Source organism: Spodoptera frugiperda, chromosome 2, assembly GCF_023101765.2.
Source record: "Spodoptera frugiperda isolate SF20-4 chromosome 2, AGI-APGP_CSIRO_Sfru_2.0, whole genome shotgun sequence".
NCBI lineage: Eukaryota > Metazoa > Arthropoda > Insecta > Lepidoptera > Noctuidae > Spodoptera > Spodoptera frugiperda.
The window spans coordinates 2,832,446-2,855,442 of NC_064213.1; the positions used below are offsets into that span (position 1 = coordinate 2,832,446).

Here is a 22,997-nt window from a genome sequence, read left to right on the forward strand (position 1 = left end):
TGAATGATATTACTAAATGGTTAGACATTAACAAACTAAGGATAAATGTTATGAAAACTAATGTATTAAGATTTAAAACTTGGAAAAGTAAACACATAAATTTAAATATTGCATATGATGGTACAATGATAGAACAGGTTAACAATGCTGGGTTTCTTGGAGTTTTTCTCGATGAACACCTTACATGGAAAAACCATATAGAAAATATTTGTAATAAAATTAATAAGTTTGTTTTTGCGTTAAGAAAGGTTAAAGATATTACTTCAAAGCATACAGCTATTCATGTCTACCATGCGTATGTTTGTTCAGTAATTCGTTATGGAATAATTGTTTGGGGAATTCTGTGGATATTTCAAGAGTATTTATAGCGCAGAAAAAATGCATTCGTGCAATATTTAACTTGAAATGGTCTGAATCCTGCAGGCCTGTATTTCAGTCTAATAAACTATTAACTGTTCCTTCCATTTATATATATGAAGTAGCTAAATTCATAAGAGCCAACTCTGCGCTATTTGAAGTTAAAGATAACGTAAATAAGAGAAAAGCAACACGCGTGCTTCTCCAAATGCCCGTACCTAGGTTAGAGTTATTTAGACGGAATTGTGTTTACATGGCTCCTCTTATTTATAACACCTTGCCTAAATCTATAACGGAACTTCCTTATAAGAAATTTTGTATTACATTAAAGAAATGGTTAATAAAAGAAAATTACTACTCAGTGCAAGAATTTTTAGTAAAAAATAAATGTAAATCTTTTGGCTATATAATAAGAAATAAATAATAGTTAAGTTAAATTAAGTTAAGTTAAGTGTAGCTTATGTACCAAAGCTTACCTAAATAATTGTTGTCAAAATGTACCTATATGTCTTATGCATGAGTATTCTTGTACCTATCTAACCAATTGCATGCCAATAATGGTAAATGTGCTGATCTTATTATATTGTATGTAACACCTATATTATGCACCACATTTGAGCAAATAAATAAATTTGAAATTTGAATTTGAAATCTTAGTGTATATTAGCTAACCTGCTCAGCGGGATAAAGTCTGTGCGGGACCATGCCCGTGCGGGACCCGCCCTGTGCGGGACAATCCCTGTGCGGGACAATCCCTGTGCGGGACAATCCCTGTGCGGGTCAAAGCTTGTGCGGGACAATGCCGTTGCGGGACAATCCCTGTGCGGGACTATCCTTGTGCGGGACAATCCCTGTGCGGTACAATCTATGTGCGGGACAATCTATGTGCGGGATCATGCCTGTGCGGGACCATGCCTGTGCGGGACCAACCATGTGCGGGACAAAGCTTGTGCGGGACAATGCCGTTGCGGGACCATCCCTGTGCGGGACCATCCTTGTGCGGGACAATCCCTGTGCGGTACAATCTATGTGCGGGACAATCTATGTGCGGGACAATCCCTGTGCGGGACAAAGCTTGTGCGGGACAATGCCGTTGCGGGACCCTCCCTGTGCGGGACCATCCTTGTGCGTGACCATCCCTGTGCGGGACAATGCCTGTGCGGGATAAAGTCTGTGCGGGACAATGCCCGTGCGGGACAATACCTGTGCGGGACTAACTAAATGTTGGGCGACTAACGGCATAGGTGGGGAACGTATCCCATTGTAGGGCGACTAACACCCATCTACCTCTGAAACCAAAATCAGAATAAGTCTATCGAGCTCGGTAATAGATAGAAATATAGGGTCGCGGTTTTTTTTTTCGTAGAAATCATTAAGACAAACCAGATTGTCATACATTGTTTTCAATTTTAAGCAACTGTTTAGGCAGCGTATGTATATTATTCTGTTTTATGAGCTATTTCTGTCTAACTTGCTAAACAAAAGTTGTGATTGCTCGGTTAATATACATGTTATAAAAATAATTTATAGGCACTTAGGATAGCACTCAGGAATAATGTAGCTTTCTACAAGTGAATTGTTTTTTAGGATTAAATCATTAGTTCCAGAGATTACCCATTACATACAAACTTACAAACTTTACCTCTTTATAACATTAGTATAGATAAAAAAACACGTGTCTAATAATTTTTGATTATCTAACGGACGAAATAGATTTTTAATTTTCATACCCCATCAACAAATCGTCCCATTGACACCAGTATCAAATTCTACATAATTTGTAATTAATCAATACCTAAATACGGAACAATCTCCAATTATAATCTATTTGCGGGAGATAAATACCATATTTGGTGTAACTTAAGTACAATTATGCTTACACTTACAAATAGGTGATAAATAAGCGTGATATCACCTCTTATTAAACGGATTATTTGATCAATATTTATACTTATATACCTACATCTAGATATAATTTATGAAAACCCTTTACCCGCCTCCCTGAGGGCCTGAGGGTGGCTTGTCCAATTATCTTCAGCAACAATCTGTGGAAAGTGCTATCCCTTTGATTTTATATTATCTCCGCCGATGCTGGTAGTGGCTCGGTCATTTCATGGACTGTGTTCATTGTGTAAGAGATCTTTGAGGCTTTTTGTAAGGAGTCTTGTTATAATGTAATCTTTGGCTGTTCAAGGGTGTTTTTCCACCAGAAATGTGCTATGCTACATTGTTGTGGATGCGTTTGGCTTCCACTAATCATATTCATTGGTATACATAGTTTAGCATTAGTGGAAAAGGACTTAGCTAAGCTATGTTTTTTATATGGAAAATTGCGTACTATGGATGTCTTCCCTACTATAGATACATCGCATACTCGAGCTGTGCATCTTCCTCGCACAGCTACATAACTAGCAGTATTGGAGGAAACGGTCACATAGCTTCACAGCTTAGCTACTACATCTTCGTAACAGAGCTACATAGCACATCTCTGGTGGAAAAGCACATTGAGTAAGGCTTTTGTACTTAAGGCTGCTCCACACAGGATTTGTTCTTATTTATGTAAATTAGGAGCTTTTTTAAAAACAACGATCTCTTGAATTCATGGAGAGGTTTTTGACAATGGCTTATTATGCAAAGTCATCGTGCAAAAACAGACGTTTTTAAAAGAAAATCTAAGGAGTCTTTTAATCCTCCTAAACCTTGACTTCGTGGTGTTATGTCGGACTTTAAATGAATGAATAATATTATAATAATTATTTTTATCCATCTACCTAAGATGGGTGATTCTCTTAAGATAATCTTAAAGCATTGCTTTGTTAAACATGTTTATTAATAATATAAAATTGTTTATAAACTCAGTTTTTTATAGTTTATCCGGGGTTTCCCGTTTTAGTACTCCAATTCACTCACTCAAATAAATGTCTACTGTCAGTTTATTAATCAATGTCATTCTTAAAAAATATGTTAAAAATAACCATAAACAATTAAAAGAAGTTTTAAGTTGCTAACTTTCAAGGAACACCAATCTATGAAAACTAAATAGAAATTTTAATTAATTTGGACAAACAACGACCAAAACCAAAATTAATATGAGCCAACGATGTTTAGACGTCTAGACGGTCACCTGTGGTCACGTGCTACGTTAATTGCTAACAATTTCACAAACTACAGTATACTGTACAAAAACCAGTATACAAAACCAAAATATTTATAAACAAAAGGTTTCCTTGACGCGACGCGTCGCGCTCCGCGCGCGCTTCAAAGAGCCAAAATATTAACTGCCACACTCAGAGTGGCTCATTAAATTAGTCCTAACGAATACACAACTAATTTTCATTAAATCCGTTAATGAACGATTCATCTCAGAGACATTTTTTAAGGGTTCGTTAGTTAATGTCATCTTTAAGTATTCGTAGGGTGGGGTATCGCCAAATCATTGTATAGATTGCATATCGATAAACGTTTGGTGTGGCTACACATGAAAAAATGTTAATATCAAATGATTAAAAACGTTTATTTAAACACATTGAATGCATATAAAACAGTAATACAAGGTAAATTTCGTACATTTATCGATAGTTTTTAATAAAATACAAACCAAAACGGCTATTTTCGATCAAAGAAGATAAAGCAATCGGACTCTTTTTTTCCTGGTAACTGGAATCTCTTTGGCATTTGTCAGTATCAAAGTCTGTCATGTTTTATTATGACAGTAGTTTGTGTTGTTTACATTAAAATTAATAAATTATTTCCTTTGGTTCTTGCGCTTAAACCAATAATAATAAACCTATGTGCTATCCGTTATCACACCCTGGTAAGTTTCATTAAGTACATTCTGTACATCTAACAATACAATAACAACAAATAAAAGATGGTTATGTTTAAAACTTCTGTTCATGTTTTGTATTATTTTAGGAGTGTCTGCATATAAAATCACGCGACAGAGTGGTCAATTTCTCCGCCGATGAAAAGCTTTACTGGCACAACAGTGATTAAGAAGAGACTAATGTTGTAAAATCCAAAATAAAAGATGGCAAGTCGGTCCCCAAGAAACAAGCGGCATGGGAGTTTAATTGTAATGCTAATATACACATGGTAAGAAGGAGTTATTATTATTGATACAGAATTATTTGTTTTGATAATTGTCATACCTAAGTATCTATAAACTTTTTGTTTTTTCAGCTTGATGATAAGAAAGCAGTCACACTTATAGCTCGGGCTACACAAAGAGGAAAACAAATTTTATCTACAAAAAGGTTCACACAGTGTTGCATATGCACAGGACCCTATCATACATCACTTGCTCCCAGGGAAAGAGACAGCTTCATAGGGTGTGCCCAGTGCAGCGCTGTAAAACGGCACTGGCTAAACAACAAACACTTCTATGGGATTGGTAGCCAAATTTATAATAAGATCAACAAAATCTGTTTCATACATTCTACTATCATCCGTGAGTGTAAGGAAAGGGTTGTCAGCTGAATAAAAACTCAGAGTTACGAGGACACTGAAGTGCTATTAATGACTTGACTAATTTCAGCACACATAAAATAGGCAAGCTCGGTCTTCTTAAACAAAATTGTTACATTAATTGCTCAATTTTGTAGATGATATTGAATTTGACTATGTACTTTCTGAATAAAATTTACTATAGTGTATAATGTAATCTTTCGCTTGGGTACCAGAGTTCATACAAATGTTTGTATTTGTGACTTTACGTTTTGGAGTTATTAGAATGTTTCAGAAGTTATATTTTTGTAGATCTCCATGTATTAATTTGAGTGCTCTGTAATTCAATAAACACATTTATTTATTATATTATTTATAAAGCTAAATTAGAATTATAAGAAATGAAAAAATCTAAAAAGGATTGAAATAAATGTTTACAATTGATTATTTTATGGATTTTTATTTATTCAATAATTGATATTAACATAGAAACCTATCAAACAAAGAATGTTGTACCATAAAACACATTGTTGTTGGTGTTTTCTTTAATTAGTACAACGGTAACATCATTTTGGATCTGAATACCAACACAGTTCATTGGTACCAAACCGTCTACCAATAATGCTATATTATGCAATGTTGCACATGCAAATACGATAGCCACAATTGTTTCCACCTTCATACCCATTCCCAGTCCGTCTTAAAGACAAGGAAATCTTCTTTTCCAAATACAAAAACATTTATCCACAGTATATCTGGTTTTCATTTGGCTTCTGTTTAAAATTGGTGTTAATATAACACTGATTTTGTTGGTTTCTTTAGATTAGGAGCCGGCAAAGGCAATTTTATAACACTATACGGATACTGGGGTGAATCTATAACGCTAATGGAATTCTCGAAAACCGCCACGATCCGACTTCTCTGTTCCTTCTGGCAAATTCCACAAAATCAATAAAGTCTACCAAATCAAACATCTTCGCTTAAAACAATGAAACTAGAAATTAAAATATGACCAATTTTGTGTAAACATATGTTCGACAAAGATGGCGGACGTCATAATCGACCATTAACTACCTTAAGTAAAGGTTTTGCCATACTTAACTTTAAATGTCATTTAAGCAAGATAAAGGACCATTAACTGTCTCTGAGAGTGAATTTTTTTAAAGTTTTACTAAGGAACGACTTAAGTAGCCATTAACTGACTCTGAGTGTGGCAGTAAGACAATTGTTTCACTCCATACCGTTTAGATATATTTTGAGGAAAGCTGAAAGCTAACTAATATTTTCAAGATAAAATGTATCACATATAAATTATCATTATTATCATTCCATGAAAACAAAATAAAACGCGAAACGCGAACGCGAACGCCAGCAGCATAAATATGCCAAACGCGGTCAAAAATTCAAATTCTCGGCCAATGAGCATTCACTATTTGTAAATGGAATGACAAGATGGCTCCATTACGTTGACATTTCGATCAATTTCAATACTGGTATGTCGTGTATAATTTATTTTGTATGAAGCGCACGACACATGTCGCTTTACGAGACACGGTTAGGTAAAATGGCGGACGAATTTCGGTTTGGCCTTAGTATTGTGGAAGTCTAGAATATATTTAGAAGTTTTAATATATTGGAGAAGTATTGTGAAGATTGGATTATGTGTGAAGAATTTTTGTGTAATAAATTGGTAATGTTAATAAGTGGTTAGTTCTTGCAAGGAGAGTAACGAATTCTATAAAAGTATTCTCACTAACTGCCATACTTAGAGTCATTTAATGGTTACTTAACCCAGTCCTTTAGCAATCGTTTTCGATACAAAATAGTTACTAAGGAATAGTTTTTAAATGTCTCTGAGTGCGGCAGTAACTGTCGTGGAATTTTCACACTTTAAAAGATCGATATTGATTGATCGGAATGTTTTATAGAGTTAGAGATTCATATAGATCGATAAATTAACGATATAACATAAAACTACAAAAGGCCGGCAACGCACTCGGAACGCCTCTGGTGTTTTGGGCATCCACAGGCGACGCCGATTGCTTACCATCAGGTGATCCGTCTGCTCGTTTATCAGCTTATCCCATAAAAAGGATGACAGAAACTTGAGACTGCATTTGATATTAAAATGAGAGGTTGAGAATCTGAGCTTCACTATTTGTTATTTGAATTGAAATCTAGTCTAAGAGTAACTTTACTACGTCTAGACTGAAGTCAACAGTAATGCATGTCTTCGTTTCATCTGCAGCAAAATGCAAAATGAAATAGACGTCCTTTACTTTTTACAAAAAAGAACTAATATTTTTTTTTTTTGTTTTTTTGAAGTAGCTAGAGAGCTCTGTCGGTGAATTTAGTGTTGAAATGATTATTTAATTTTTAAATTACACATTTTAGGTGACTGAAAGGCTGGTGACGTGGTCTCAACCTTGGTCAAAGATTAGGCATTGCCATTCAACGCGGCAATGCTGTCAGTCTTTTGGGCACCCTACCTTGGGTACAAGCCGGTAAACGAGCTTACGGCTCACCTGATGGTAAGTAATCACCGTAGCCCATGGACATCCGAAACACTAGAGGCGTCACAAGTGCGTGGCCGGCCTTTTAGGAGTAGGAATCTAAGGGTTGTTAGGGATTTGGCGATTGAAAAGAATGAGAAGGGGATAATTTGGCCTCCGGTAAATACAGCTCTAGCGTTTTTTCACGTTGGTTTTCTGTGAGGTCGTGGTATCACTCCGGTCGAGCCGGTCCATTAGTGCCGAAGCATGGCTCTACCACACTTAACTTTAATACTCGCACAAGCTACAGCTAGCTAGTTTCCATTTCCGTATGTCAGTAAAAATATCAAGTTCACTACTATTGTCATTTACACGCGGTCCCTAACAATGAAATATTAATTCGAATCGGGACAAAATGCTAACAAATATATTACATCACGTCAACGTACCCTTTTCATTAAACGATCTTCATCTCTAATTGGGAAAGTATAAGGTTTATAATTGATTGAAGAAGGTTTGACTAAAAGGTAGAATTTTATGTGTATTTGTAAAGCGTGTTATACACGTGTAGCTACGAGAGTAACGTAATTAGCTACCTCTGTTTTTTGTGTGTTTATTTTTAATTTTGTTTGGAGACACGTTTTAGAAGAGCTGATTATTTTAAGGTAGCTAACCGTCACTGGAGCTCCGGACTGCTTAACGGGTTATCGGGGCTCTGGCTCAAAAAGCAGGAGTAGGAACGGGGTGGATTTTAGTCAGTAAGTGTCTGACACTCGCTCTCGTTAATTGTTAAAAACGAAGAGTAAAAAGTATCATTCTCTATTGTGTAAGAAAAGTATGTGGCCCAATCACTATACCTTCCCAATCCTCAATCCCCAACAATCCTCAAATTCCTAGCTCCTTCATTCGTATTGGTTACTAAATTCTTTTTAAGACAACGCTGCTTTAAATCGTCTCAACCGCCATCTACAGTAATGTTTTCGTTTCTTCACCCCATTCATATTTACCTAACAGTCTGAGAAGTGATATACAATCAAGTTTTATTTCGAGATACATAAAAATGTTTTACGATTGTGTTTATTGCGGCGATGCAGTCTGCGCTCCGAATAGATATCGATTTAAAATCGTTGGAAGTGTTGTGATTTAAAAAGATGTTGATTTAGATGTGGTGTGATGAAGAAATACAATTATTTTAAGTATGGGAGAGCTATGCTTCGGCACGAATGGATCACCCGATAGTAATAATCACCGCCGCCCATGGACACCCAAGTCACCAGTGAGACGTCACAAGTGCGTTGCCGGTCTACCGGAGGGTTAGGAATTTAAGGGTTGTTGGGGAATCGGGATTCCCCAACAACCCTTAAATTCCTAACTCCCAAAAGGCCGGCAGCGTACTTGTAATGCTTCTGATGTTTCAAGTTTGCATGTGAGCGCCGTGCGATATCACTTACGGTCGGCCCAAAGAACAATCTGCTATTTCTTCGGCACAAATGCGTCTCATAAAAAAGTAAGTACATTCTTTCGCAGGAATCAGCATTAGTCAATAATATAATATCCTTATGATTTAAATGTAAAAGGAGACAAAGTTGGTTTATAATAAAATATTTCACACTAGTATTAATTAGTTATTAATATTCTGATTGGTTAGTTTATTCGAGCCGGCCAATCAGAGCGCCGAACGCTCTCGTTTCGATTACTTTAAACGTAAAGCAAACTCGTACTAAGGGTACCGATATCAGAACTTTTGTTTGTTACCAGCGAACCGTTAATTGAAATTGATACAAGCATTAATGATTTTCCAATCGGAAAGTATAATAATTGAGTTATCAAATTGGAATTATTATACAATTCTATCCGACCAGATTGATAAAACATTTCGAGTCCACGTGAATTTAAGGGATGGTTTACATTGTCGATTGAATATTGACTTATTTTATCTTTATTTAATGTTAAGTTTAATTTCGTGTTTATATGTATGTTTGTTGTATTCGCCTTAACTGTCGCATCGATTCAGGTGTGATTTGGTAAAGAGATAGATGGTACTCTGGAAACGATTACAGCAGGCTTAACGTAATCGTCGGCGGTATTTCCGAACCGATACGACCTTCAAGAAAAGAGTTTACTCCTTTTTAAAAGACTCGACTATTGTTGCAGGTGTCCATGGGCGGCGCTGATCGCTTACCATCAGGTAAGCCGTTTCGTATCGTAGGTAAAGCCTGTGACCGTTACATAGTATCGTAATCGATATTCTGTACGAAAAAGGGTTTACTAATACTGAGCTGAGTATTAGCTAGAGAGTTCATTTTGATAATTGTATTTTTAGTGGTAAAACCGGAAAAAATTAATGTTATCTTTTTTTTAAAGTTCAAGAGATTTCCACACTTTTGCATTTAACCGGTCTATCGTGTCTTCTATTCTCAGCCCTACCCGATAAGGAGTAGGATACAAAATTGAAAAAGTTTTAATTGTTTCCACGATTGGTCTTTCGATTCGACACTTACTTGTGATACCTACTTTATTTGCACAAGTTATTGGATCTTTCAAGGTTCAATGGTTATTTCTTTTGATCTCTTATTCGAAGGATTTTTATAAAGGATCATTTAGTAGAAATTGTCGCGCTGTGCACGCTCTTCATGAATAAGGACTCTATTGTAACTTGAAACTAGTAGAGCGTTTCTCAAACAGTTAAAGTGATTTACGAAAATAATAATAACTAAGGACTGGGTTAAATAACCATTAAATGACTGAGTACGGCAGTAAGTCATTATTTTTAATTATTAAATTACTGATTCTCGGTAAATTTTTAATTAAGTATTAAAATGCATACCGAGACTATATTTTATCGTAATAAAATAAAAAGTAGGTAATACAATAGGTGTAAAGTAATGTGCAATAGCTCTTTATTAAATTTTCACCTAAGTTTTATCAATAAATAGTTCTATTTTTACGCGTGAGCTGCCAACCTATACAATAACCACAACTAGATCACCGAAAAATAAATAAATAAACAAAGTACTAAAGACGTTCTCGAACATTCGTTTCCCATAAACCCCTTTGGTGGTGAACTCGATTTGATCGTATACGTGATAATATAATTTTTATTCGACTGCCCTACTCTAGCCAGACTTGTGTATAAATCATTCAGATACACTTCCAGTGTAGATTGGCTGGCGATTTAAAGGTAAGTAGTATATGTTATGAATCATGTTTTGGTGGTATGAAGAAAGAATTGTTCCACAGAACGTATTTTGGTTTGTTAAAATTGTGTCGTTATTCTGTGGCACGCATCTATAACTGCAGAACATTTATAGGTCTTGAATGTAACGATGAAAAAGGTATTAATAATAATCTAATAACTCCATTACAAACATAAACGGCACGGAACGTCAACGTCACGGCGTTCTTGCCTTTAGAAACAATATGGAAATGCTGTATGCGCGCTGTCAGCACCCGGCCCGCCCGTTCACAGCTTTTTTGTTTTGACGTTATGAAATACATATATCATAAGACACGACATGTCATCATATTATACGCCATACACGACAGCGACAGCAGTGTCGTTAAAGTGTAATAATTATGTCCTTATTGGACATTTTTTGTTGTGCACCTCTATTGTCTGTTCCATCAAGAAGTAATTGAACATTGCCACCTTTTTGAAGAAGGAAGAAGATTTCAAAAGGCGATTAGAATCACGAGAAAAAGACTAGAGAAGGCTGTGGATTTTTTTCTGATCAGCAGCTAATGGCGTATGGAGCGTATGGATTGTAACCACCTTAGTGGTTTTAGTTCCCTTACCTAGGGGTATCTATTTTTATTGAAGGATGCACCGGGTCCTCAGAAAAACCAGCTCGGAAAACCTTGAATAATGTGACTTTTTTTTTGGGGAAAAACGTGCATAACTTCTCCTACCTTGGGCAAAGCGAGAGGGAGTGTCAGACTCTTAAGGACTAAAAATCACACCGTGCCTACTTCTGCTTTTCGAGCCGAAACCCCGGTAGACAGTCCGCAGCTGAATAATGTGACCTACAGACAACATTATCTTTTGTAGGCCAAAGTTAAAATAAAAATGAAAGTTTCAGTAAACAGAACTTAACTAAAAAAACAGTAACTTGAGAATGATGAGCCTCCATTCTTAGACGAGTCTTCAACGACTGAAATTACAGTAAACAATGGGAATTTTCAGACAGATTACATCACGTAAATAAACAAGAAATCGAATGTTTTCGGTTACTTAAGGCTAATTCACAATGGGTATCCAACATAAATTAATTAAAAATGGGTTAAAAATCCAAAAATTGTGCCAACCCGCATTGAGCATGCCGTAAGCGTGGTGATTAATACTCAAACCTTCTCTATGCGCAAGAAGCTTTCGACAGCAGTGGCCACTAATAGCCTTCTGCGAACCACCGGTTGGGAATCATTGGTTTAAAGGGTTCAAGTCTTGATAAACAGGACAGCATCACTCTGTTTAAACGAGTAGTTCTATAGTCTGCCATTCTTTATACTCCCATATATGCACCCCCTTTATTTACTCCCATTCTTTCTTTACATTTCCATTCAGTGTCACCGACAAATATGTATGTTCAACTATGCCGTCACCTTATGGCCTTTTTCATTTTAGAAGTATGAGATAATTTTTAATATCACCAGTGTAACACCAGCCTAATTTGACAATGAAGGTTATTTGTTAGATTCGAAACTGTAATAAGAAATGTTCATTTCCTTTTGTACCGAACGGACGATTGACTTTGAACGATGTTTGTTGATTGAAAAGTTCATCCATCGAAATTGGAGACTGTTATTTAATTTCTTTTCGTAATATTTGGCAAAAATATTGAGTTAGGGAATTGTAAATTTATTAAGTTTTTATGTATTTAGTTTAGGTTTTCTTGATCTTGATAGATTACTTTCTAAAAACTCATTATTATATTTTTTATGGAATAAGGCTAAACGAGCAAATGGATCACCCTCTAAAGTAAGCGATCAGTGCCACCCATGGCTTAATTATACCCTTTCCCAATTTTCCCAACCCCCAATTCCCTAACAACCTTTAAATTCTTAACCCCAAAAGCCCAGCATCGCAATTGTAACGCCTCTGGTTTTTCGGGTGTCCATGGGCGGTAGCAATTATTTACCATCAGGTGATCGACCTGCTCGTGTACCGGTTTATACCATAAAAAAATGAACATCCGCAACACCAGAAGAGAACACAAGAGCGTTGTCAGTATGGCCTTCACCACTATAACAACGCAATGCGCTGGTAACGCATTTGTAAATGATAAATGATATTTATTTTGCAAATAGGTTACAATGTAACTCTTTTACACGTCAATCTCTTAAATAACTAGATGAGGCCGGCATTTCCTACTCTGAGAAGAAAAGCCGAAACAAACTCAAAGGTGATAGTCTCAAATCAATTAAAGATGTCGGAGAACCGTGCAAGTTGGTTCTGTAGTGGTCTTTTGAAGAAAGAACCACAATTCCTCTATCCCGACTCCTGTGGGTGCAGGAATTCATAAAGGGCGCTGATCACTTACATAGGAACCTTTAGATGACACCATCTGCTATTTTGCTCCTATAACATAAAAACTACCTTAGTATCAAGGCAATAAGGGTGAAAATCATATAGCACGACGATTACGAGTATAATATTAGATTACTAAATCTCGTAAGCTAGGCTAAGTTAGTAAACCTAAGTTCGAGACACGAATATATTCAGAGACAGGTGTTTCGAATTTACATGGACTAAATATTCAGTCTAGATACAAATTGACGTTATATTAAATTCTACATAGGATTTATTGTTGAATTTTCTTGAAATTCACTTTTATAGTGAAATAAAATGTAGATGGAGATGTAAACAGATTATCTTAATGCTTTTTTCTGGAAATATCGGATTTAAACTAGAAAAATAAGAGATAAAACTGTTTCTCAGTAGTCAGTAGCTACAATGAAGCAAGTACGATAAGAAGCTAAAGCCACTATGCCGTGGTAATTTTATTTTCGTGAAACAAGCATTAAAAGAAGTTTTGTTTATTGAAACAGAACGAAGAAATTACTAGGAATTAAAATGAACAAATTATACGAAACTATGAGAACAAACACACAACTTGCTATATGCACAAGCCACAATCGGTGCAGTAATAATAAAGAACAAAACATTATTGCATTGCACTGCTACTCAGTAATGATCGAAAAGCCGAATTAGGTAAGTCCAGAAATACTATTGTCCGACCCGGGAATCGAACCCGGCCTTTACCTGACTGAGTGTGATTACCAAGGAGGCAGTCGATTATACCTATATATAACATAATATATATATATTATTCATCTCTATTAATTTACAAAGATCGTGTTCAATATATAAAAAGAACTACTTAAATCACACTATTGAAAACTTCACGCTATGATGCGGAAGAAATAAATAAGAGGCCATTTCGCGAACATATTTGTACGAAAACTTCGCGTCACGATAAATAGAAGTTTGCGCATCAAACTTCGCCACGTGTTCCCCACAGTTTCTAGATTTGTTTCTCCAGAGACATTATTAAATATATATACTTGTACAACTTTTTATATGTACATGTCATGATGAAATATGATGTAAAAGCTTTAAATACCCTTTTGGGAGTAAGACATGTGTTTATTTTAGACATTATTTTTTTATTTAGAGTTAGTATACCACTCTATTTGTGGCTGTCTCATCTTACTATTTAGTATTAAAATGCGAAAGTTTGGGAGTTTATGTGTTTGTGTGTATGATTTGTTACTCAATCATGTCAATACGAGATACCATTTTTCAATTCTTACCATCAGGCGAGATAGGGGCAAAACGTCGGCCCATTTAACATAAAAAAAATACGGCTGAAGCGATCGGGATGAAGTTTGAAACAGGGTTAGATAGTATACTTTTTATCACATGGAAACAGGGGTGAAGCCGGTGGCAGAAGCTACTTATTTTTATTATTTAGAATGTAAAAATATGCTTATGTGATAAACGGATGATTTTTTTGTTTATTTATATTTACAAATTTACATATACAACATTACAGTTTACACCAATACGTTATACAGCCAAAAGAATAGTTAAAGTAATGATGCACAATGAAATCTATTGAATACACCTTGAAAGCTTTTTTTGAAGGGGGACCATTATGCGATGATTCTCTAGGAGTGTTAGGTTCTTACTGACTAAAAACCACCCCTTTCTTTCTCCTGCTTTGAGCCGGAGCCCCGGTTACGTTGTCCGCAGCATAGAATACCTTGAAAGCTGAAATTACAATTTAACACACAGCTCCACACAGTACTAAATAATCTCTCATCGAAGTTTCTTCAGCATCAAAAGCAATCGTCAGTTATTTCCCAAATAAATAACTCATATACAAAAACCCGAATAAAGGTTATCCAACTAAAATTGTCGACACTCAAAGAAAATTTCACGAGTACTATTGTTACTACTTATAACCCAATATTTTATATTTTACGGTCACACCGAGGTCTGAGTGCTAGGTCGAACCCATTCCTCTCAAGGGCACGACCTTGACAATAAACTTCTTATTTATAAAATATAACACTTGTGCAAAAGTTCACAAACTAACTTAGGTCAAGTTATAAATCGTAACCGGTTTTAGCGTGCTTGAAACTAAGTTTTTACGGATTTTGCTGAATGTGGTTAAATGATTTAATGGGATTTATGCGATATAATGCCTTATCCCGATATTACCCTAATCGGGTTTAAGCTCAATAAAGTTGATAAATATGAAAATTAAAAATCTATTTAGTCCGTTAGTTAGGTAATGAAGAAATATTAGACACTTTTTTTTTTTTTACTTTGTCATATGAGATAAGATAAGAATATGTCTTAGATAAAACGAATCAAAGTTTCAGAGTGGAAGCAAATACGTCATTTCTACGTATAAAATGTATCTAGAAGTCAGGCCACGTGATATTTCAAATCGTTATATGTTTGAAAGTATTTGTTTCCGTAAGAAAATAAATAAAATCGTGTATAATATCTTAAAATAATTTAAAAGATGGACGCTAAAATCATCTACACTATTAAGGATATTTTTTTCGAAAATTGCTAATAACATCACGGAGATACAATACCATGGGATTCATAACATAACAAAAACAGTATATATGTATACATTTTGATCTGACCATGACCATGACAATATGAAAGCATAACGTACGTTACGTTATGTTAAACAAAAATTAGAATAAAAAGAAAACGATTTGCGTTCAACATTCTTTGCAATAAAATAACTTAAAAACCTCGAGTCCGTGCAATTGATTTACTAGCAAGGCTTGCAGTAAACAGGGATAAAATCTAATAGTTCTCTGCCGCACCTCTTTTATTTGCAGAGTGAGATTAACGTTGCTGAGTGTTTGGATTGCACTGTATTTCATCGGTCATAGCTGCTGGGATTAAAAAGTTACCGTGTAATTCTAGCTCTGAGTGAATTATGAGTTGAAAAGCAAATATTGATGTTTGATATAGCAGATTGCATAATATTAGGATGAATTCTATCTTACTAGTAATTTCTCAAGAGGGTAGATGACTAATTTTTATTTTAATATCCGTCTTGTAGAATATTTTAAAATATTACCAGTAGATACGTTATTTACTAACAGACACATAAAACATTACATACCTATTTTTTATTTACTTACGGAAACAAATACTTTTGAAGATAGATATATCGATTAGAAATGACGCTCTAGCTCCCACTCGTAGAGTTTGGTTCGTGTTATCTAAGTAATATTTTCTTATACGACAATATAAAAAAATACGTGTCTAATATTTTTCTCTTTACCTAACTGACGGACTAAACAAATTATTTTCTTACCCCGTCATCATCTCTATTCTATATTACTCTTATTAAAATTTTTGAAGATTCAAAAGTTAAAGAAACTTCCAACATAAATGTACAAAACAATGATTTACGAGATCCAACTCCAAATGTGATTCAGAAGTGGGATCCAACGGAAATAAATCAAGTGAACTACGTAGCTCAATGTATGCAGTAACATTGCACACAACTATCTCCGACCGAAGTTAGCGAGCGACTGACGAGCTTCCTGATTCCGATTTCGAACTGACACGTACATTTCAATTGTGCAACTACCTACTTATGCGGACTACCTAGCGGGTTTACCGGGGATCCGGTTCGAAAAGCAGGAGTAGGAACGGGGTAGTTTCTAGTCAGTAAGAGTCTGACACTCTCTCTCGCCTCGCCCAAGGCGAGAGATGTCATTGGATGAATTTCCCCCTAAAAAAAAAAACTGCATAATTATAATAACTATTTATGTCGAGTGTTTTGTTGTGTTTTGTTGACTGTACGTTTGTTACAATGATCCACCAATTGGTGTTTTGAGTCTGGGTGTCATGTATATCTGAACTTGTATGTTTCTAAACGCACCCACGACACAGGAGGGAATCCTAGTGAATCCTAGTGCAAAGTTTAGATTAAAAACAAATCTTTACAAATTGTTCTGGTTTTTCTGTCGTTATTTAATTTAGATATTGACTATATACATTGATTCAGACCCGAAACAACAATTTGTGCATCACACAAAGAGTTGTTCCGTGCGGATATCGAACGCCCTTCACGTTGCACGACAGCTATTGCCCAGCTATCGTGCCAACCGTGCAGTCAGATTCGATGACTAGAACCTTGAACTCAATGATCTGTACTTGTTATTTTAGATTTTAATTACAGGGACAATGAAACACACGTACAGCAATAATAAAACATAACAACATTCAAAATTGTCACCCATTTTCAAATGTCACCGCCCTTTATATAGGTAGCTTAAAGCATTTAATCAAAAGTTTGACAATCGCTGGCACCGTAACATCTTTACGAGCAGCGGTTATAGTTTAATGTTTATTTTTATTAATCCGGGATTACTACACTTAGATTGAAATGGCTATCATTTCCCTGTGGTACAGTAAAATGTGAGTTTGTGTGTGCACGAGGATTAGTACTGACTTGGATGTTCGTATAAAAAAGATAAATGACATGAGTGATGAATTGGGTAGATTACAAATGTTTATACTAATGTCCCTTTTGTAGATTGTTTTAAAATATTAGACACGTATTTTTTTTTTACGGAAATAAATCATTTCGAAGATCTATTGATTTGAAATGTCGCGTGACATGAAATGACGTATATTTGCTCCCACTTCTAAACTTTGATTCGTTTTATCTAATTAATTTAGTATGTCTCACGGGAGTTATCATAAAACAGCTTCGGTAAAAAAATAACAACACTAATTTCAAGGCACATACGTTTATGTTAGTATTAACTTCTTTTTTACAATTTCAACCCTTTACCTCTTTACCTTTACCGCTTTACAGCAACGCAGTAACCCATTACGTCGAACAGTCGTCAAAACACGATAAACTCTATAAATTATTACCGTAATCATTAATCCACGTTAGCGGTGCGGTGCAACCGGCTGTTACAGTCTGCAACATTTATGAACTCACCGGAGGAACTATGACCGAACGGTCATCGATCGACATCGATCGTTTTTTTTTTATATATATTTTGTATGGAAACTGCTTTTGTAATTGTTTTATTGTGTCCATTTTAATAAAATATTACAATATTTTATTTGGTATCTTAGTTTTGTATGTTTTTAAGGATTCCTTTATATATACCTCGTTAAATTCCACTGTTGGACTATAAGCTTCGTGTAATGATCTCCGGCCGCCGTAAGCACGGGTCTGCGGACGGCGAGCAAGGGTAGCTCACCGCCCGAACAGTACCAGACCCACACGGCGTGTCGCGTTTTGCACGTCTCAAACAGATCTACTGCCTGATCCGGAGCTGTGGACTACCTAGCGGGTTTACCGGGGCTCCGGCTCGAAAAGCAGGAGAAGGAACGTGGTGGTTTTTAGTCAGTAAAAGTCTGGCACTTCCTCTCGCCTCGCCCAAGGCGCAAGAAGTCATTGCATGATTGATTTTCCAGATTAGAGAGGTTTACTTTCCTTCTCATTTTTCTACACATACATAAAATAAAAAAAAAGTAATTGACAATTCTATGCATCGAACTCCGTCACCAACACTCTTAAAAAAGTTCAAAGATCCCTAGAAAAAAGTTACTAAAATATCTCAATTTAAGTAAAAACTTTGTTTATAATTTATTTACAAACCGAATAATCGTCACGCCATGTAAAGTGTAATGGCCGAATCATCGATTAATATCGATTCTTTTAAACTTTTTGACCCTGGCAGTGACTTTTTATAGAAGTCATGCGACATAGTATAGCAACAGACGATAGTATGAATTATAAATGGAGAATGAAAGACCATTTTGTATAATTATAATTTCTTTGTATAAAAGTCTAGAAAAAATGTAACGTTTATTTTAATTCGATATGGATGATTGAGTCCACGGTTGCTGCGGACTACCTAGCGGGATTACCGGGGATCCGGCTCAAGGGGCAGAAGCAGGAACGGGGTGGTTTTTAGTCAGTAAGAGTCTGACACTCCCTCTCGCCTCGTTCAAGGCGAGAGAAGTAATTGGATGATTTTCCTCCCTTAAAAAAAAGAGTCGATGGTTGATAGTAAGGAAGGAAAAGAAAGGTTGAAAGCAGAAGACTAGGAAAGGATGAATGTTGGGAAATATGATAATTATGAAAGAGAAAGGAGTTTATGTTTGGGCGATTGCTCCCTTATCAATAAGGGAGAATGAAAAAACAAGACACTTATTTAGTTAACCCTAAGTTATTTAAGCTAAAATCAGAAAGAAGATACGACCGCAAAACTTTATTTGTATAATAGAGTCTTTAATTCTAGCATTTTAACTGAGCACTGGCCTTTTGGCGCAGTAACGCTTTTTTTTACTTTTGATAAATTTTTCTGTTAATTATTTCTGTAACAGTGTAAATAAACTGTTTTTTTACTTCTTTCCTTTCTTTTCCTAATGTTTTATGAAAAGTGGATATTTTAAAATTATGATTACGTGAATTTCTGTCTACTTCTTCAGTGATTAAACAACGATACCTAAGAAGCTACTAATTTACCTAACCTACTCAAACGAAACTCACCTCTATTACCTAAGAAAATTTAGAACAAATTTCACGACCTTAGTCTTACACTGCCTAAGTTAATTGTACCTTGACAAACTCAAGGAGAAAGAAAATATAAATTGCGCTCTTTAATGAACAATTACTGTGAAAGGGCCGAGAAATATAAAACCTGATCAAAGTAAGGAACAAAGCAAGTCCATTAGTAATTTGAATCATCGATATACGATACTTTTAGTTGCTGTTAGGCTTGGTAGTATAATTTCTTAGGTGGTCAAGCTATACTGACGTCCTTTATTCAATTTTAAACTTTTTTGTTTTGATATAAAGCTGAAAATCCAACGGCAATTACTGTCAGATAGGTATAGGTTGATATGCCTAGCTGGTCACTATACTAAGGTAGGTTGATAAGGTGGGTTCTGGGTCTTGATTGCAAAATCCTTTCTCTAATCCGAAACGGTTGTTTAATTGAAGAAAGGATAAGATGTGTTTATGTATAATTCATAGTCGAATTAAATGAAAACTAAACGTACAATTGGTCGAGCGACAAATTATATAAAGTACGGTAATTATTAGGTTTAGGTCATTTATTTTTGAAAGAGGTAAGAGTATATTCTAAGCTAGCACTAATTTAGTATCATTAATTATTAATTAAAACACATTTGTGAGAGCTGTTACAATCAGTAAACGGGAGATAAAAAATCTCACTACGAGTCTAACGGAGTATGGCATTCGGATAGCTGTTGCAACACACGTACATAGATATTATTAACTCACCCCACCTATATATTGCCTCCCTTGCAGCTATTTGAAACTCGACACTGACTTCACATTATTCAGAACAAGACTTAAGAATAAATAAACAGCAAAATTAAACAATATTATTTTCACCAAGTCTCTCTGACAGATGAATAATGAATAAAACCTCTTTTAATAAACTCTTGATAAGATAAAACAGTAAAAAAAAATTACATTCATCTCTTTGTGGGCGGGCATAGCAAACAGAAATGACAGCTGCGGTATTCTAAATTTAAATAAAAATAAACCCACGTTCTGTGGCATCCGACTTGTCTCGCAATGTATGGCCAGTACGCCAGTGCTACGACGTAGGCCGGCGTAGCCACACGCTGCGCTCCGTAGCAGCGTGCTACGAGACTACGTACGAAAAATTCAGTGCTTTTCGAGTTTGTGTGTTGAAATATAAATGTAAAAAATAATATTAAATGAATCTTTAGTGAAGTTTTGTTTTTAAAATAGAAGAAATAAAATAGACTTTTTTTAGTTAATTTGTAATTTAAATGGTTCAATTAAAATGAGTGTAGAATTATTGAATTTACTGAAGTATGAAGCGAAGATTGAATCTGACAGTAAATGTAAGTTGGTATTTGTTGTTAATTAATTTTAAATTAGGAGTTAAATTAATATTATACTTGGAATTATTTAATTTTAAATACATAAAAAATATATCCAAATATTCAAGGTCAACACTTCATACAAAATTGAATTCTAATTACATAAAATTACAATTGAATTTTCCATGTTTCACATAAAAGAATAGCATAGCAACAAAATAAATTATATTTCCAATATTTTAATTAAGTTTATCGCTAGAAAACTCGACGATTACAGCTGGAGATCTTTGTCGATCGACTTTATACTCAAACACGCACAATTACGACTTAATATGGGAAAGCACGCAATCAAATACTTAAATAACATTCATGAGAGTCCTTTATAAAATTGCCAAAGATTTATTTATTGGTAAACCTTCACCTACTATGTACTATCCCACCCAAAACATAAATGTGAAAGGCTGCCAAGTTCGATAATATTGGAATGCTTCGCCTATAAAAGAAGTGAGATCTAAATAAGTACCAAGTTCCATACACAGACCTCAGTTAAAAATGATATAACAAGTTGGCAAGTTTTCACACACTTTGTTATAAACCTACTAAACGCAATGAGTCAAGTATATAATTTTCTATTAAAACTTGCCAAGTTATATCATTTTTAACTGAGGTCTGTGTATGGAACTTGGTACTTATTTAGATCTCACTTTTATAGGCGAAGCATTCCAATATTATCGAACTTGCCTTTCACATTTATGTTTTGGGTGGGATTTCATTTATTTTTGTAAGTTTTATTTTCCTTTTTTCTTATTTTACTTTACTTTGACTAAATACAAACCTTCGTAACGAATTTTAGGTCGGTACGACCATTGGAAGATATAGATAATTTTTTTGTTTTAGTTCCTTAGGGGTATGAATTTACACCTTCATTATTTTTAAAACCGACTCACACTTGGCCATTTTCAGATTTTTTCCTTTACCTTGACCTAAAGACCTACCTCCATGCCAAATTTCAAGTCAATACGACCATTGGAAGTGGTCTAGGTTTTTGATGAGTGAGTGAGTCAGTCAGTCAGTGAGTGTATAGTAAAAATAGCGATTTTCTGACGTCAATATCTCAAGACCTACAATAGGTACATTAATGAAATTTTGTATTTTAGATAAGTAAGTAGATCTCGACAGATACTAGAAATTTCATATGCGTAGATAAAATAGATTTTGAGTTATAGGTGGGTCGAACTTGGCCCGAAATGGTTCGTGTAATATAACCCACGGCCGGTGTGTCGGTTTTTTGCTCGAACTTGGCGGACACACTGCCGTGTGTCTAGATAGTTTAAAATATGTACACACGAAAAAGCAGTTTCGAGGACATTTCAGTTTTAATATAAGACTAAAAGTACTTACTAGCAAAAGTTCAATAATTTACGTCATTAACAAACTTTAATTGTAATTAAACTTTAACCAATTTTAATTGTAATGAATTACGTTTTCTTAAAACTTTAATTGTGATTAAAGAAGTTAAAACTATGCCAATTGGCTTGAGAATTTATAGTTTAACAGAATCTTTCTATCAAAAATGGGTCCATGTAGATACTTTACGCAAGTAAATAACTTTACTGTGCTTTAAACAATTAAAGAAATTCATTTCTATTTCTACAAAGAAATAAAGTATGTAAATACTGTTTCTGTAAAATAACTGCGGTAAATAAAACTAGGGCAATGTTTTATTAAAAAAACAAATGGTACGAATATATCACACGTTTTAAACTGTATTTTTTAACAATATTTATTCGATTAATATTATTTTTATGTTTCTGGTTAATCACGTATTTATTTGACTAGGAGCTCGACCAGTCTAAAACCATGCTAGAGGTATGTTGTTGTGGGTCGCGGAAAGTTGCTCATGAATATGAGCCTCTAGCATGGCTTGAAACTAATCGAGTTTCTCGTCAAATAATTACGTGAGTAAGCCGAAAAACATAATAATTAATTTAGTACGTCTCACGAAAGTTATAATATAAATATTTACATATTTATACATTACAATTCATTCGAAGCCAAACATTTTAATTTAATACCAAAAATGGGTTTGGTAAATGCATCCAACGTGTAAACATTACAAACAATAATATGTTCTACAATTAACTGATTACAAATACCTATAGCTTATTAGGTATAGATATTACGTCGTTTAATGGGCGAATTAAAAAAGAAACAGCCTCTAATACCTAAGAAAGTTTTTATTTTATACAACTCTGTCTACCACTTCGCAGAATATATTGATATCAACGACCCGTGATATGTCCACT

General features: G+C 34.9%; 1 protein-coding gene and 1 long non-coding RNA gene across 4 annotated transcripts in view; both read left to right on the plus strand.

Annotated features, from left to right (window-relative positions):
• The first annotated feature begins 3,653 nt into the window (after positions 1-3,653).
• LOC118270692 (uncharacterized) lies at positions 3,654-5,156 on the plus strand. Its single transcript, XR_004783245.2, has 3 exons — positions 3,654-4,171; positions 4,273-4,452; positions 4,540-5,156. It is a non-coding gene; the product is annotated as an uncharacterized LOC118270692 (long non-coding RNA).
• Positions 5,157-20,449: 15,293 nt separating this feature from the next.
• Positions 20,450-22,997, plus strand: part of LOC118269397 (uncharacterized) — a 72,282-nt gene continuing 69,734 nt past the window's right edge. For all 3 annotated transcript variants that reach the window (XM_050704267.1, XM_050704279.1, XM_050704276.1), the window contains exon 1: positions 20,450-20,712. In XM_050704267.1, coding sequence (XP_050560224.1) covers positions 20,652-20,712 — 61 coding nt within the window. In that variant the 5' untranslated portion in view covers positions 20,450-20,651. The remainder of the gene's footprint in view (positions 20,713-22,997) is intronic.